The 16,302-nt window shown below is 50.5% G+C and overlaps 1 protein-coding gene across 1 annotated transcript in view; it reads right to left on the reverse strand.

Annotated features, from left to right (window-relative positions):
- Positions 1-14,819: 14,819 nt before the first annotated feature.
- The window catches only part of CDH3 (cadherin 3), a 39,057-nt gene continuing 37,574 nt past the window's right edge, over positions 14,820-16,302 (reverse strand). Inside the window, exon 16 of the mRNA XM_037041411.1 lies at positions 14,820-15,612. Within this exon, the coding sequence (XP_036897306.1) occupies positions 15,403-15,612 (210 nt within the window). The 3' untranslated portion in view covers positions 14,820-15,402. The remainder of the gene's footprint in view (positions 15,613-16,302) is intronic.

The following is a 16,302-nucleotide window of genomic DNA, read 5'->3' on the forward strand; positions in this document are numbered from 1 at the left end:
AACCCCCCTTTCCTCACTGCCCAGAATTTGCAGATCTCAAACCTCTTTCTTTTTCTGTTTTAGCCTCCCCCCGCCCCATTTTAAACAATGAAAAGATGATTTACATTTAGTAAAATGCACCCTTTTTGGTGTTCGGGTCTGTGAGTTTGACAGACACATGCTGTCGTGTATCCAGCCCTCTGCTAGACGGAGGCAGTTCCACGTGCCCTCTGCAGACCCACCACCCCAGGCCCTGGCAGCCAACGAGCATTTTGTTTCCCTGCCGTTTTTCTTTTCTAGAAAGTCATATAAATGGGATCATAGAGTGTGTGGTCTGTTGTATGTAGTTTCTGTCACTTAGCAAAATGCTTTTGAGATCCATTCACGTTGCTGCATATGTGTAAGAGTATGGCCAAAGTAGGTTTATAGTTGTCCATATGGAAAAGACAATAACTGATAAACAATACAAGAATAAACTGCCTGTTTCGTTTATTCAATTGTAAACCTACTTTTGTCCCACCCTGTATTTTTCATTCATTCATTCTCTCTCTCTCTCTCTCTCTATCTCTCCACCCCCCTCAGCAGGATTCCATCCTACGGCGTAGAAACAAATTGTTTATCCATTCACCAGCTAATGGGCACTTGGGCTGTTCCCAGTTTCGGGCTATCATGAATAAAGCTGCTAGGAACATTCATGTGTCTTTGTATAAACATATGTTTTCATTTTTCTTGGGTAGGAGTAGAATTGCAGAAACACATGGTTAGTGTATATGTAGCTTTGTAAGAAATTGCCCAACTGTTTTTGCAAAGTGGCCACATCCTTTTGTAACGCATCAGCAGTGCACGAGAGTTCCAGTTGCTCCCCATCTTCTCCAGCCCGCGGTGTGATGGGTCTTGACAACGTTAGCCACTGGAATCACTGTGTAGTTGGTGCTTCACTGTGGTCTGCCTTTGCATGTACTTAATGGCCAATGCTGAGCACCGGGACATCTTCCCTCTTTCTTGATAAAAATTATATAAGTAATAAATATCCATAGAAGGAAACATTTTAATGCAGAGATAAATGAAAAGAAAAAATAAAATAAAAATCACCTGTTATCCTAGAGTTAACCACAGTTGACCTTTGAGCTCCAGCCAATGTTTGTGTCCTCAGACAATGATGTAATTGCATTTTATTTATTTATCTGCGTAGCACATGCACCTGGCACCGAGTTTGACAGGAGGGAAGGCGTCAGTGTTGAGACTGTCTCCCACTCGTTCAGCTGCCCAAGTTAAGAAGGCTAATAACTAAACCTGTGAAACTGAGAACGTGGGTCATCAACCGTTCTTGGATGTGCTGGTGGGAATATGAAGAACAATTTCAGGAAAACTAATCATTCGCAAACTCGACACCCCGGAGAGTTCATTTCTCAGCACTTAAGCAGAGGAAGCACCAGAAACATGTGCAGCAGGAGATCCAGACTAGAATATTCATCGATGCATTATTCATAATAGCAAAAATCTGGAAAAACCCAGATGCCCATTGACAGGATAATGGATTTTTAAAATGCAATATATTCAGCCCTGGCTGGTGTAGCTCAATGGATTGAACGTGGGCCTGTGAATGAAAGGATCGTGGTTCAATTCCCAGTCAGGGCACATGCCTGGGTTGCAGGCCAGTTCCCAGCAGGGGACTCATGAGAGGTAACCATACATTGATACTTCTCTCCTTCTCTCCTTCCCTTCCCCTCTAAAGATAAATGAATAAAATCTTAAAAAAAATAAAATGCAATATATTCATACAGTGGATGAATGCAAAGCAATGAAAAAAAAGTGAATGGACTGCAGCTATGCACAATAGCACCATAAAACTTAATAACATGATGTTGAATGGAAAACCTACATCCAAAAGATTCCATGCAGCATGATACTCTTCTTATAAAGGTTAGAAACAGTTAAAAGTACCCACTATATTATTTAGACCATACGCATATATGTGATCGACCAAACAAAATAAGCAAGGGAAGGAAGAACAAACATCAGAAGATTGGGGAGACATAAGGGGGTGGGGTAGGGAGGCATCCCATAGGTAGATGTAAGGTATCACTGTGTTCTGTTCCTTGATTTGGACGGAGAGTTAAAAATAAACAAGTAAGTCAATTGAACTGAAAACTGGGCATGCACAGACCAGGACCAGTGCATCAAGAACCATGGATTGCAATTAACCTGCGCATGCGAGGCTCATCAAACACTAAGGAGTAAACCTTCCTCTCTGGTCCCCTAGCCACTCTGTTCCCCTCCCCAAGAGCAAATGCCTGCACCACTTTCTGTGCATCCCTCAGCAATAAACTGCCTTTCTTAATCTGTCCTACAGAGTGACCTGTGGTTTTACTCAACGCTGGTTCACGGACAGCCTGCCACATCAATGAAGATAGATTTTCAATAGCATTTTTTTAAATTTTTTTTTAAGATTTTATTTATTATTTATATATCTTTAGAGGGGAAGGAGAGAGGGAGAGAAACATCAATGTATGGTTGCCTTTCGTGCATCCCCTGCTGGGAACTGGCCCCTGCAGGGAACTGGCCTGCAACCCAGGCATGTGCCCTGACTGGGAATCGAACTGCGATCTACTGGTTCGCAGGCCTGTGCTCAATCCACTGAGCTACACCAGCCAGGGCTCAATAGCATTTTAATGACTGTATAATTTCCCACTGTTTAGATGCCTGTAATTTATTAAACTAATTCTCTTTTTGGTGGACCTGGGTTTTTTCCAGTGTTTATTCTTATCAGCAATGTTATGAGGAACTCCTTCATATATATACCTTTGAGGTTCGTATGGATATAGACCTTCAGGATAAATTTCTCCAAGTGGATTTACTGGGACAAAGACTATGTGTGTATTTCACACCTTTGAGCACTACAGGGTGGGGCAAAAGTAGATTTCCAGCTGTGAGTACGTGAAACACAGAGTTTATCCTTGTATTATTATTTTTTTAACTATTGTATTATTTTTCGTATGAACAGCTGTGAACCTGCCTCTGCCCCGCCCTGTGCACGATGCCCACCGGCTCGGAGGGAGATGACAGTCTTCGAGGGGCCTGGCTGCGGGCCTGGAGCTGCCAGGAGGCCTTTGTTACTGAAGTGGCTCCAGAGGTTACTCATCAGCAAAGCAGCATTAGCCATTCCCAGGACCTCCCTGTGGGGCAGCAGGAAATGGGGTGGCTTCTAGGGCAGAGGAGAACAACAAGTCTTTATTAAAATGCTATTCACCAGGAATGTTTTATTAGCACAGCGCTTGGCCCTGTGCTTGGGCAACTCCCCGCAGACTGGAGTGGGTCAATGTCTCCTGGGGGGAGATGAGCAGGAGCCTGGGCTCCTCAGCATTGGCCCCACTTCCGCTCCCTCGGTTATGCAGTTAATATTGTGCCGTGGGTAAGAGCTGGCACTGGAGTCAGATGGCCTGGATTAAAATCCTCGTTAATTCACTTCCTAGCCGGTGACTTTAGGCAAACGTAGAAACTCTTTAGAGAATACCACACACCTCATGGGGTCGTTTTGGCATTTAAGTGACTAAGTACATATAAAAGGCTCAAAACACACCAGGTGTGCTGAAAGTTCTCTGCAATTGTTGAGTATCACCAGGCACCTGCCCTGGGCTGGGCTCAAGGCCCCTGGCCTCAAGGCGTCCACAGACTGATGGGGGAAATGGGCAGGGAAAGAGGCATTTACCCTCCAGAGTGATGAGCACGTCAATGCAGGTGCTAAGGAAATTCTCACAGGAGGACTGCCCAACCTGGAAGGCTTCCTGGAAGACATCACAGCAGGACCAAGTCGCCTGCAGGCTAACAGAAAAGCAAAGTGGCTTTGGGAGATGAGACTAGCCATCAACTCCCTTCACTGAAAATATGAAGATGGGATTCAGAGGTTTTCAGTCTTGGAATTCAATTCAGGAATTTCCTAGAACCTGCCTGGGTCCTACACACTGTGTCCAGGGCTGGGGGTGAGTGTGGGCTGGACTTAATAATGCAGAGGCCCTCAGGGAGCCTAAGGTCTAACAGGAAACGTGGACATGAAACGCCTAAGAACGAGGCTGAGGAGAGCTAGGGAAGGAAGGGGGAAAATGTCAAGGGAGCAGCTAATTTGGACACTCCGGAATTGTGGAAGGCTATGCAGAGGAATGATCAGATGTGGGGAGAGATGGGGCAAAATGGAACAGGTAGGGGGAAGAGCACCAGGAAAGCCCACGTGCCAGGAAGGGGGAATTGTCCAGCCTGGCCTGCGGCACCAGTACCTGGGGAGAGGTGAGGGGCAGGCAGGAGTTGAGGTTGTAAGGTCAACTGAGGCCAAGGGGAGGGTTCACATAACATGCTACTTGGACTTGAAGCAGCAGGCCCTGGGAACGGAACAGAAGTGTTTAAGCAAAGGGACATGACAAGGTCTGTGTTTCCGGAAAGGTTACTCTGGCACAGACGGGGGAGGCGGCCTTGGGAGACAGCAGGGCTAAAGGCCACTGCGACTGTCTCTGCAAGAACCGTGGTGGGCACGGAGAGGAAGGGTGGGGTGTCTGTGAGCAGCCCTCTGAAACACTCGAAACCAAAGCCCTGAAGTTACTCCCTGGCGGCTCACGCGCTGAGAAGTCTAAAATCCCTGGAAAAATAAACCTGTTCCTGACCCCAGCCAGCAGGAGTGGGAGCAACCAGATACGCTTGTGGATTAGGATCAGGGAAACTTCTCCCCCTTTATTGGGGGTCAATTGAATTTTTAAGGGAAGTCAACAAGATGGTGACATATAAATGTGAAATGACTTGATTTTATCGTTTTTCCTTAACGGAAACAATACATCAGATCAACATTTAAAATATTTCTCAAAGACCATGAGTAAAAGTGTAGTCTCATTTCCATAGAGACACAGAAAGGAAGGGAGAGGAGGGGCAGAAGGGTGGGGAGACCTCAGGAGGACGGGGAAGACTGGCCAAGGGGAAGCTGGTCAGGCAGCAGGGGGCGGGGGGTGGCAGGGAGGCGAGGCTGACAGGCTGCGCCAGGAAATCGACTGAATATGGGGCTTCGAATTGGGAGGTCCTGAGTTCAAATCTCAGCCAAGTCTGCCCCCATGTTTCTCAGCCCCAATTTTCCTCACCTGTCAAATGGGGATCATAACATCTCTGTCATATGGAACAATGAACGTATCTGAGAAAGAGCCAATTGCTCGGGTCACCGGAGTTGCGTGGGATAAAAGAAAGTGATCTGCAGACTAGCTGGCATTCAAAAGCTCTTAGGACAAGGGACTATCATCACTATCGCCTTACTGATGACCATTTCCTTTTGAAGTTCCGACTGGCCAGTTTTTATTCAGAGTTCTTCAGCTGCTCTCGCAGGAACCCCCCTGGACTCACTGATTCTCGGGGTCACCCTGGATGGGGAGTGCTCTTAGGCCTTCAGTCCTGGGGCTGGTCTCTGGCGTCCTGCAGCCTCCATCCCCACGCTTCTCACTCCTGGGCCTGCCAGGAAGCCCCAGCGGTGGACGGTGGATGGGTGACTTGCTCCTCTGAACACCACCCCTACCTCGCCCCGTCCTCCCAGCTGCCCAGCAGCCCACAGGATGGCACAAGCAGCATGTCTAAAGCTCTTCCTTCGTGACCATGACCCTCAGCTTTTCTTTCTCTCCCCAGGAGAGCACCGCAGACAGGATGGAGATGGGGAATACGAAATAAGGGACAAGCTTCCTTTGCGATGAGGCCTACCACTTCTCCTTCCCTTCTCTTGCTTCCTCTCTAACTGGTCACAACTTCCCTCTTCCAGCTCAGTGGGAAGCAGGGCAGAAGCTGTGGGAAGCTGAAACCAAGGCCCCTCCTGTCTGGGGTCCCCTCGCCTCTGCACAGCCCAGATCTCCCCAGAACCCCACACCAGGAGAGCCTAACTGCACCTGTACATCTCCACTTACGTGTCCCATAGACACCTCAGAATGTTCACATCACAGCCATGCTGTAAACCAAAATCCTCCCCTCCTCTCTCTGCCTGGTCCTGTTTCTGTCTTCATTTCAGAAAATGGCACCGTTGTCAACCAGGTGCCCAGGCCAGAAACCTGAACAGCTTATCCTTAACTCCTTCCTCTCACTCACTGTCCACATCTGATCAGACACCAAATCCTTAAATATCCCCGAATCCACCCACTTCTGTCCATTTCCCACCACCACCTTGGCCCCAGCCACCATCACCCCTGCTGGATGACAGTGTCATCTGTGCTTGTTGAGTCCCCTTTGCCCACTGAAGCCACTCTCCTCTCTCCGCTCTGTGCCGAGGGAACCTGACCTCTCTGAGCAGCACATTCCATAGCTTTAGCCGGTTAAACTGAGGGTAGAACATTGAGGTGGGACCTGGCTGGCGTGGCTCAGTGGATTGAGTGCTGACCCGCAAACCAAAGGGTCACAGGTTTGAATCCCAGTCAGGGAACATGCCTGGGTTTTGGACCAGGCCCCCGGTAGGGGGTTATTGAGAGGCAACTACACATTGACGTTTCTCTCCCTTCCTTCCCCTTTCTCTAAAGTAAATAAATAAATAAATCAAAGTAAAGCAAAACAAAACAAAATAAAATATGATAGGTGGTGAGAGGTGGGATGGGAGGAAAGTTCTGACTAACCAACCCAGCCCCTCTCTGCCACACTGAGGTTTGGCAGTTCTGCAAACTGTGGCCAAGGCTCCTGTCATGTGGACCCCTGGCCACCGCTCTGGCTCTCACTGGGGTCTCAAAGGCCATTTCCTCCCCCTGCCCCCGAGCCCTAAGGGTGTAGTAGCTTCCCATTCGCTAGTCCCAGGATGACTCGCAGAACTCCCGTTACTTCACTCAGTTCATCTTTTGAGCTGGCCTGTTTCTGCCCTCCCCCTGCTTCCTTCCAACAGGGTCAAAAATACGACATCGAAGCTGCTGATGCTGCCCCATGAACAGGGACGTGGGCTTGCTGCCTGGAAGCTGGCTGGTCCGGCACAGATCACCATGCCGGGGACTGTGAGCGGGAGTGAAAAGTGGCCTGAGGATCAGTAGGAAAGACAAATCAAGACGGAGAAGTAAAGGACCACGGGGACTGTCGAGGCCGTGTGGTTCTGGCTATTGCGTGTAGGAACAGTGGTCAGATTAAGGAACTTGGTGGTATTCGGTGAAAAAGAGGCTCATTTAACATGGAGAGTGCCCAGAACTGAGGACTCAATATTCCGACATTGGAAATATGTCTGGGTTCCATGGACCCTGTCTGGCTGGTGCAGAGGGCTCTCTCTGGCATCAAACTGACTGGAGAAATAAAACTTATCTACGTCATATAACCTGAAAACATTTCCAAAGCACAGGGACAGGCAGGCTCCACGCCACCACAGAAAGCTCTCACTCAGGGGGCAGTGGGACTTAATACTCGTGAAGGCAGCTCCTGTGGACCTGCGTCTTGGGTCCTCAACGAAGAATGCACAGGACCCAAGACCCTGTGCAGACAGGCACTCAGGACCAGCAGGCTAGACCTGGGAGGGCTGTGGTGCCCTGTGAATGGGCAGTGCCTGGGGGGGGGCACCGGACAGGCCCCACGGTGCTGGAACGGGTCACCGTTGGGATGTGGTCAGCACACTCAGAACTGAGGTGCAGTGAGTGAGTGAGAGGGAATCTGCTGTCAAGCCTCACGGAGAATGATCCTGTCAGAGAAAACATTCTTCCCCAGCCACGCATCCTCCCACTTCTTACAGGAAATTTAGCTCCATTATAATTTTACGGGGCTACCAACATATACATGGACTATAATAAAAACTCTAAGGCTTAATATTGGTTGTGCTGGCCAAGTAACTCAGTTGGTTAGAATGTCGTCCCAACACACCAAGGTTGCGGGCTTGATCCCCAGTCAGGGCACATACAAGAATCACCAAATGAATGCCTAAGTAAGTGGAACAACAAATTGATGCCTCTCTCTTCCCCACTTCTCTCTCTAAAATCAAAAATAAATTAAAAAATTTTAATTATAAAAAAACCCCAACATTGCAAGTGGAAAACCGGCATCCTCTGTCATACCAGAAAGTTAGTAGAAGAACAATGACAAGAGAACAATGTCATTAACTTCTAGCCCTTCTTTCTCTGGTTAAGGTCGTCAAAGACCTGTTAAGTGCAAAAAGGGGGCAGACCCTTTCCTTAATGCAAGCAGTATTGAAAGAGAATGACACGTGGAGTGCCCTTCTGTGGATTCAGGATCACCTTACACGTTAGCACCCTGCTCCTGTGCCACCTGAGGTCATCTCACACCCCACCACGGGCATGACGCCCACATTCTAGGGAGCAATGGCTTGGTCAGAGCAGGCAGAACCGGTTTCTCCCACCTCTGCCACGCTCTAGCCTCAGTTTGCTCCTCTGTGAAATGGATGGATCATACCCACTCCTGGGACAGTCAGGGTTAAAGGAGATCACACGTGGTGCCCCTGGATTCTCTGGGCTCTGCTGCTCATGGCAAGTGGGCACAACTGTGGGTGACAGCCTGCCTCCCTGGGCCCCGGTTTTCTCATTTTCAAAAAGGCAATGATAAAACCTGCCTTGGGGGGTTGTAAAGCACTTTTCTTTGACAAATATTTGAGTACCTGCCATGTGGCAGGCACTACCGTATGGGCTGGGGCTGGGGCAGTAATGAAGAAAGACAAAAATCCCTGCCCTCGTGGAGCTTACACTCAAGGGGGTGCAGGGAGGGAGGAGAAAGACACTAAACAGGACAGATAGACTAAAAATGGACTGTGCAGCAAGGTAGGAAGGAATAAATGCCGTAGAAAAGTAAGGCATCGTGTGTGGGGTGGGGGTGCAATTCCAAGGAGGGTAATTCAGGACTTTAGGTGATGACTGCAGGAGGGGAGGGAGCTACCAGGTACCTGGGGGAATGGCCTTCCAGGCAGAGGGCACAGCAAACGCAGAGGTCGGGAGGCGGGAGGCAGCCCGGACTGTTCTGAGAAGAGCAGGAGGAAGCTGATATAGCCAGAGCAAGGGTGTCAGCAAGAAAAGGCAGCAGTAGCAGCAGATGAGGTCCCAGAAGCAATGGGGTCAGATCTTCTACAGGCTTATGGGACCTTTTAAAGTCTTGATTTTGATTTGGAATGAAACTTTAACCTATTGTGTGGCACATAGTAAGTAGATAATTCACAGAAGCTCTAGCCCTGACTGGTGTTGCTCAGTGGGTTGTGCTCTGTCCTGCAAACTGAAAGGTCACAGGTTTGATTCCAGTCAGGGCACATGCCTGAGTTCCGGACCAGTTGGAAGTATGAGAGAGGCAACCGACTGATGTTTCTTTCCCTTTCTTTCTCCCTCCCTTCCACTTTCTAAATAAAATCTTTAAAAAAAAAAGGCAAGCTTTAATGATAATTGGTGTAATTACTTAGCATCATCTCCCGGGAATGCTGTGGTAGGTCCCAGGGTGACACAGAAGACTGTCCTGTCTTGCCCCATCAGCTGGCGTGGGCTTACTGGAAGGTAGCGGGGACCGGCATGGATGGAACCCACACCGAGCATTCCTGGCCCACCCAGGCCCTCTCAGATTTCTCCCCCAGCCTGCCACTCCCTGGCAGCTTGCTGGGCAGTGGACACAGGAATGCTGAGGCAGCTGAGGGGATGGGCAGCTCACAGCCCAGCCCTAACTGGGAAAAGGCCTAATGACAAGAAACAGCAACAATAATAATAGCAGTTAGTTGTTCTTTTCAAATATCACTTCACAGTGGCCTCCCTCCAGTCCTTTGAGGTGCCATTTTGAGGAAACTGAGGCTTAGAGGGGGTCAGGCTGGTAAGTCACCCACGTCTGCAACCCCTAGGGGTGCACTCTTCACCAGGCTCTGCCCCGGCAGACCTGGGCTCCTTTCTGCCAGGCTCCCCTTCAGTCAGGGCCCCTGCGAGAGAAGAATCCTGCAGCTCCTGCCCGCCAGCTGCCCGCAGGTCCTAACACGTTCTAGCTGCCTCCTCAGTGGCTGAGGATGGAGTAGAGAAGAATCAAGTTTCTCCAGCTTTGGGATGGGGCTGAGGTTGCTGAGTCGGGCCTTCCCCTGAACTGAGCCTCCAGACCAGACCTGGGCCCCACCCTCTACTTGTCTGACCTCATCTCCCACTACATTCTGGCTTGCTCTCTCTCTCTCAGCTCCAGCCACACCGGTGTCCCTAGGAAATACTTCTGAGCCCCACCAAGCATGCCCCTGCCTCAGGACTTTGCACTTGTTGCTTTTACCTAAACACAACTGCACACTTTCTTCCACGTATCTTCCAGTCTTTGCTTAAACACCACCTTCTCAGCAAAGCCTTCCCTGACCACTAAAACCAAGTCCCCACTCCAGCCCTTTACTCCCTGTGCCCCTCCCCAGCTTCTTCTTCCTTCTCAGCCTCGCCTATCTATGCATCATCATTGTACTGATTTGTCTTGTTTATGGCCGTCCCCCACTGAATAAAGACCCTCACAGCACAGAGTGGAGCCTGGGGTGGGGAAAACAGTGGACTGTTGCCCGTTCCCGGGCTAAGGGTGAACCCTGCCCACTCAGCCACACTCTGGCCCAGTGTTTTAGCTGTGTGAGAAACCAGATTAAAACCTGGCCTGGCCTTAAAATTGCAGTGAAGACACGCTTGTCCTCACAGGGAGACAGAGTATCTTTTAATTAACAGTTTATGACCTCGATTCATATGGTATGTTGGCCCTACACACATTTTTGCCTGGAGCCCCCCATATATTAGGGTTGAGATTTTTAGGCTTCCTCAATTTTTATATGCCCAGCACCTGGAACAGTATTGGACACTGAACACGTGCTCAGTAAATAGTTGTTGATGAATGAGTAAAAATCCCTGGGGTAACACCCCGCATACTCAAGGGGACCCCAGATGTGGTTGGAAAGGCTACGGCTTTTCTGTATCAGGGCCTCTGTTTCGGCACCGGGTGAGGCCAGCGCTGCCCTAGGGGGAAGGAGACGGTGCGGAATCTGAAGGGCCCCTGCTGCTGCCTGCCTGCCTCACACGGCCTGTGAAGTTGGAGTCCTATTTTTTAAAAAAAATTTTTCTTAAGATTTTATTTATTTATCTTTAGAGGGGAAGGGAAGGAGAGAGGGAGAGAAATATCAATGTGTGGTCGCCTCTCGTGCGTCCCCTGCGGGGAACTGGCCTGCAACCCAGGCATGTGCCCTGGCTGGGAATGGAACCTCGATCCTCTGGTTTGCAGGCCCACGCTCAATCCACTGAGCTACACCAGCCAGGGGTGGAGTCCTATTTTTAATAGCAAAAACAGCCCACACTTTAATCTCTCTGGTCCTAAATTCTGGTTAAAAAACACACACCATAAAACCCCTCTCCCCAGGGCTGTGAGTGGGAGAGTGTATGTAACCGACTCCAGGCACCTGAAGGGCCAGGCCAGTCACTGACCAACAACCAACTACTGCGGCCGCCGCCACCATCATCACCAGTATCCGAGGAAGTTTCTGGCACACAGCAGACTCCTGTACTCTGCACTTGGCCACCTTTGTGACTGTTCTGCCCAGGGGCTCCCTCCCTTGAAATCGAAGCTGGGAGGGGCGCCAGTGATGCTGTGGTTCAGGCGAATGGTGCCCTCTGCTGGGCGCCAGGGGGAGGGCCTTCACGGAAGCCACAGGCACCCTGACCTCTGAACTAGAGCACAGCAGTCTGTGACTCTCTGGCTTAGGGTGGGAAGGGCGCTTTCCACCCCAGGTGTGAGTGTGGAAGTAAAGGCGCAGTCACCGGCTGCCAGTTCCTCAGCGACAGTGGTGATAACGGCAACACTCGGCAGCACGTGTATGCCCCGCACCCTTCTGAGCACTTTACAAATACTAACTCGATTTGTTCCTCCGTTTTCCAGATGAGAAAAGCGAGGCACAGAAAGGTAAAGGGACTTGTCTAAGTTGTCATGCCTGGAAGTGCTGGGATTTGAACTGTGCCCTGACCCACAACTCCTTGGTGGATTGTTTCAGGGGGAGGTAGGCTCTGCCTTTAGCCAAAAGGGGCCCATGGCATTCCATGGAGTCTGGAACTGGACCTGCAGGGTGTGGGCTACCAAAGGGGCTTCCAGGGTGACCACCCCTAACTGGACACCCCTCAGCATTTCCCTGCCTGCCTCTTCGTGCCATGGCCATGTGTGGGCCTGCTGTTAAAGAAGGTCTGTGCCTAGCTAGGAAACCAGACATTTGAGGCCTCAGGGACTAGCCCACCTCCCTGCAAGGGCCTGAAGGCAAGGCCCACCTTAGATCCTATAGGCAGCCTCTTTGGTAGAGAAAAAATTAAGATTGTCAGGTCAGCCACAAGGGGAAAGGCACGGTGAAAAGTGACATTTCGGCTCTGCCTACCTCTGCCGGCTAAATGGATCTTGGGGAGTGTCTGCTTTTCGACCCACTATCTTTTGTCATCAAAATAAATGGCAGGGGTATACTGGGGGCAGATACCTAAATGTTCTGCATTTAGGGGGTTCTAAGGAGAAAAAGAAATATTGGGAGCATGAGGTCAAGAGGTGGCACCCCAACCTCTTCTTCCAACAAAGTTAGTTTTATCTTTTTGTTGTTGTTGGACTTGGGTTCTGGGACTTTGGCTTTTAAAAGTCTAGGGGAGAACCCTGGCTGGGTAGCTCAGTTGGTTAGAGCATTGTCTCAATACGCCAAGGTTGTGGGTTCCATCCCTGATCAGGGAACATACAAAAATCAGCCAGTGGATGCGTAAGTGGAACAATAAATCGATCTTTCTCTCAAAAAAAAAAAAGAGAGAGAGAAACAGACAAACAAACAGGGGGAGGGGGTAATCACTTAATAGAACGAGCCTGAGGGGTCCTTTCAGCACCAACTCATCATTGCAGACTGAACCCTCCGCTCAGATCAGCCAGCCTTGATCCCTACAAGGACCACCCCCACCCCTCCCTAGTTGTTGGAAGAGTGGTTTTGGAGTATCTGCAAAGATGGATGCTCCAGGGAGTTTAACAGAATCAATAATGTCTACGGACAGTGGTGAGATTAAATACACGTTAACACATCCAACAGGGATGGGCCGGAGACCACACGGCAGCCCCCAGTACGTCCCTGCCTTACGGTACGATGCAGAATGCACATACACTGCGTAGGGGGGAACAGACTGGAAGGGTGCACACCCAACTGTTGAATGACAAAACACGAAAGATTAATTAATATTCAGGGTATGGGAAATCAAACACTCAGGTGGTCCCACTGGTATGGATGATCACACTGGTGGAATGGATGGTTACACTTGGTGCCCACTCTGAGTGCTCTGGCGATTTTAACTGATTTGGACTTTTTATTATAGGCCCTAAAGACTAGTCCCTAAGATCCTATTTTGCAGATGAGAAGCAGGCTCAGAGTGAGTGATGTCACACCCATCCCTGACCGAGCCCAAGCTCGGTCCTTCCAAACCCCTCAGGGGCTGGTGACTGGCTCCAGCACCCAAGGAATCTAGATCCACCCCGTCTAAGCTCAGCTAGGAATGGCCACTTTCCCTCCTCGACCGCTTCCAAAAATCTTCGGGGAAGGCAGCCAGCCTGAACAGTGGTTGTTTGGTTTTATTATTAGTCTCCACACAAGACAGGGTTTCAGGCATCTCAGAGAGGAGTTTAAGGTACCAGACGGCAGGTGTGTGGCTGAGACACCTTATCCTCCCTCACAGCTTTATCAGGGAAAGCAGCAAGGGCCCGGGAGGGGAATCAGAGGCTGCAGCTCCCGGAACAGACAGCAGGCGGCCGTGCCTGTGGGCTGAGGTGCTACTGACCGAGAATGGGTGAGGTTGTTCCTTACCTTAGTTCCCCTCTTGACTTCCCCATCCAGGCTACTGGACACCCTCAGCCTCCGAGCCTTAGTCCTACCCCTGCCTGTGCATCAGGAATTACCTGGAAGGCTCCTTGGAACAGTGTGCAGGGTCCCACCTGCAGGTGACGTGGCTGCTGACGGCCCAGGGACTGCGCCTTGAGGGCAACTGCTTTACGGAACGAGTCAGTCCTGCAGGAGGGAAACATTTATTTCCACCTCAGCCACCTTCTCAGCTTCACTTCAGATCCTTTTCTGTCAGTTCATCACAAAGAGAACACGTAAACTTTCCTCTAACAAAGGCACACGGGAATTGTTCTCTCCCCGCCGTCTCTTCAGCCCCATTTCTGTATGTGTCCCTGGGTATTGTCAGGAGCGTCCCAATTTCACTGACATGCGGGGTGAGGTCTCTGTTTGGCTTGATTTTAATGATGATCAGGAGTCATTAAAAAAAAGGGCCATTCTTTAAAGCAGGAAAACCCCCTCAGAGGGGCTCATTGTGAGGATGTGTTTAAGGGAGATAAGTGAAGTGCTGTCCAGCCTAAATGGTAGCCATTCTCGATGAACACATATAGCGGTTACCATGTGGCAGATTAACTCGCTTCATCTCCATAAGAAAATACCTCAGTTTATGCCTGAAAAGTCTGCAGCAGGTAGAGGTCAAGCGACTTGCTAGGATGTAGCAGAGCAGGACCCCCGACCCCTGCCCCCAACCCGCCCCCAACACAGCGCCCACAGTACGGGAGAAGGAATCACACACCACATGGGAGAGACAAGATGTCACCTGCGGAGCTGGTGGGGCCAGTGCAGGGGAATGGAGGTTAGCTGGGTCTCTCACACCTGTGAGCAACTCTGACTCTGGGGGGCGGGGGGTGGGGGGGGCAGCGCCGGTTTGTCCCCGCAGCGGCCTGTAAAGGAAGCTTTGGTGCAGCCGGCAGGGTTGAAAGTGCTCGTTCCCCTTACATGGCTCTGAAAAGTCTAAAAGCCACTGGATCTCACACCGACGTGGGTGAACAGCACAGCTATGTGAATGGTCTATGAATGAAACTACCTAAAAAGAGTTCACTCCCCTGACAACTCTGAGAAAGTTCCTTTAATAAAAAAGTTCTATTACATGTACACGATTGTCACCACCCTTCATCTACAGCACTCCATAGGGAAAACGAAAATACAGGAGAACTTAGATGCGCTCAGTATAAAAATGCAGTAACCCATCCAAACAGGAGGCCTCAGCGCCTGGTGAGCAGAGAGGAAAGCACGAGGCCCTCGAGCCAAGGAGCTCTGGCCCGGGCTTCTGGAGGGCTCCAGGGACTGTTAAGGACCTGCCTCTGACTTCTGAAAATAGCATTAAAAAAATCGGGGTTTTAAAAACAGGCCTCTTTCTATGGAGAACGGTCCATTGCAGAGAGAACGCTGTCATGGGGAGTCGGAGTCGGAGTCGGTCTGGCCCTGGGCTGAGAGGTGTTCGGTGCTGAGGCTGAACTGCCCGTGCTTTTGAAAGGCTCAGACCCCACCCCTCCAATGTCACACTCAAGGCTTCTTCCTTTCACGTTGCTAAGGCCACTTCTCAACAGCCCCAACGTCTTTGGTGGGGGTGCCAGGCCCTCTGAAGATGCAGCTGCGGCCTGATGTACAGTCCCCAGCCCCGCAGGTTCAGAGGCCTAGTCGTCCTGGCCACCCCCGTACATGTCCGCCAGCTTCTTGAAGCGGCTGCCCCATTCGTTCAGATAGTCATAGTCCTGGTCTTGGTCAGAGGCCGAGGAGGTGAAGGAGCTCAGTGAGTTGGCTTCAGAGCCGCTGCCCTCATAGTCGAACACCAACAGGGAGTCATAGGGCGGGGCTGTGGGGTCCATGTCAGCTGCCTTCATGTTCTGTGGTGACAGAGAGCAGGGGGTTAGGCGCCGAGGGACCGCACCTTCGGCAGCTCCAAGAACTCAAGCAAGTCGATTCACCTGGCTGAGCCTGCTCTTCCTCACTTGTGAAGCCACTTCTCCTCCCCGGCCCCCTTAAGGCTTTAATGTTGAAATGAAACACTGGGTATAAACACCCAGCACAGGGCCCTGCCTGCAGCAAGCGCTCAGTGCGACAGTCCAGGGGTGAAGGGCGGGGACTTGAAATCAGATGGGACCCTGGGCAAGTCCCTCAACCTGTCTGTGCCACCTTTTTCTCATCTCTGAAATGGGGCGACTCCATATGGCTTTGGAGAATTAAATGAACACGTGGCAAGGCTCATCAGAACAGTCCCTGTCACAATAGTGGCACACCGTGTCCTCACTTGTGAATCGAGGATAACAACAGGATTCCTGCCCTGCAGAGTTGAGGCAGGGATTATTGAGACAGTGTTTGCAAACCATCCAACAGAGACGTTCTAGAAACTGCCTTCGCCTAACTGGAGGGGAAAGCTCCAGATGCCTAGCTCTGAGGCATCTTCTCAAACTCACCACCCCAGATGCTTCTGTTTTTGCACAACACTCCCCAAAGGGTGAAGGCTACTTCTCGACGGCAAGAAGTTTAGTTTCCTTTTCTGCAGAAGAGAAGGCCGGGCCAGGAGGGGTCAAGGC

Source organism: Sturnira hondurensis, unplaced genomic scaffold (assembly GCF_014824575.4).
Source record: "Sturnira hondurensis isolate 20B ecotype Veracruz unplaced genomic scaffold, ASM1482457v3 Scaffold0003090, whole genome shotgun sequence".
NCBI lineage: Eukaryota > Metazoa > Chordata > Mammalia > Chiroptera > Phyllostomidae > Sturnira > Sturnira hondurensis.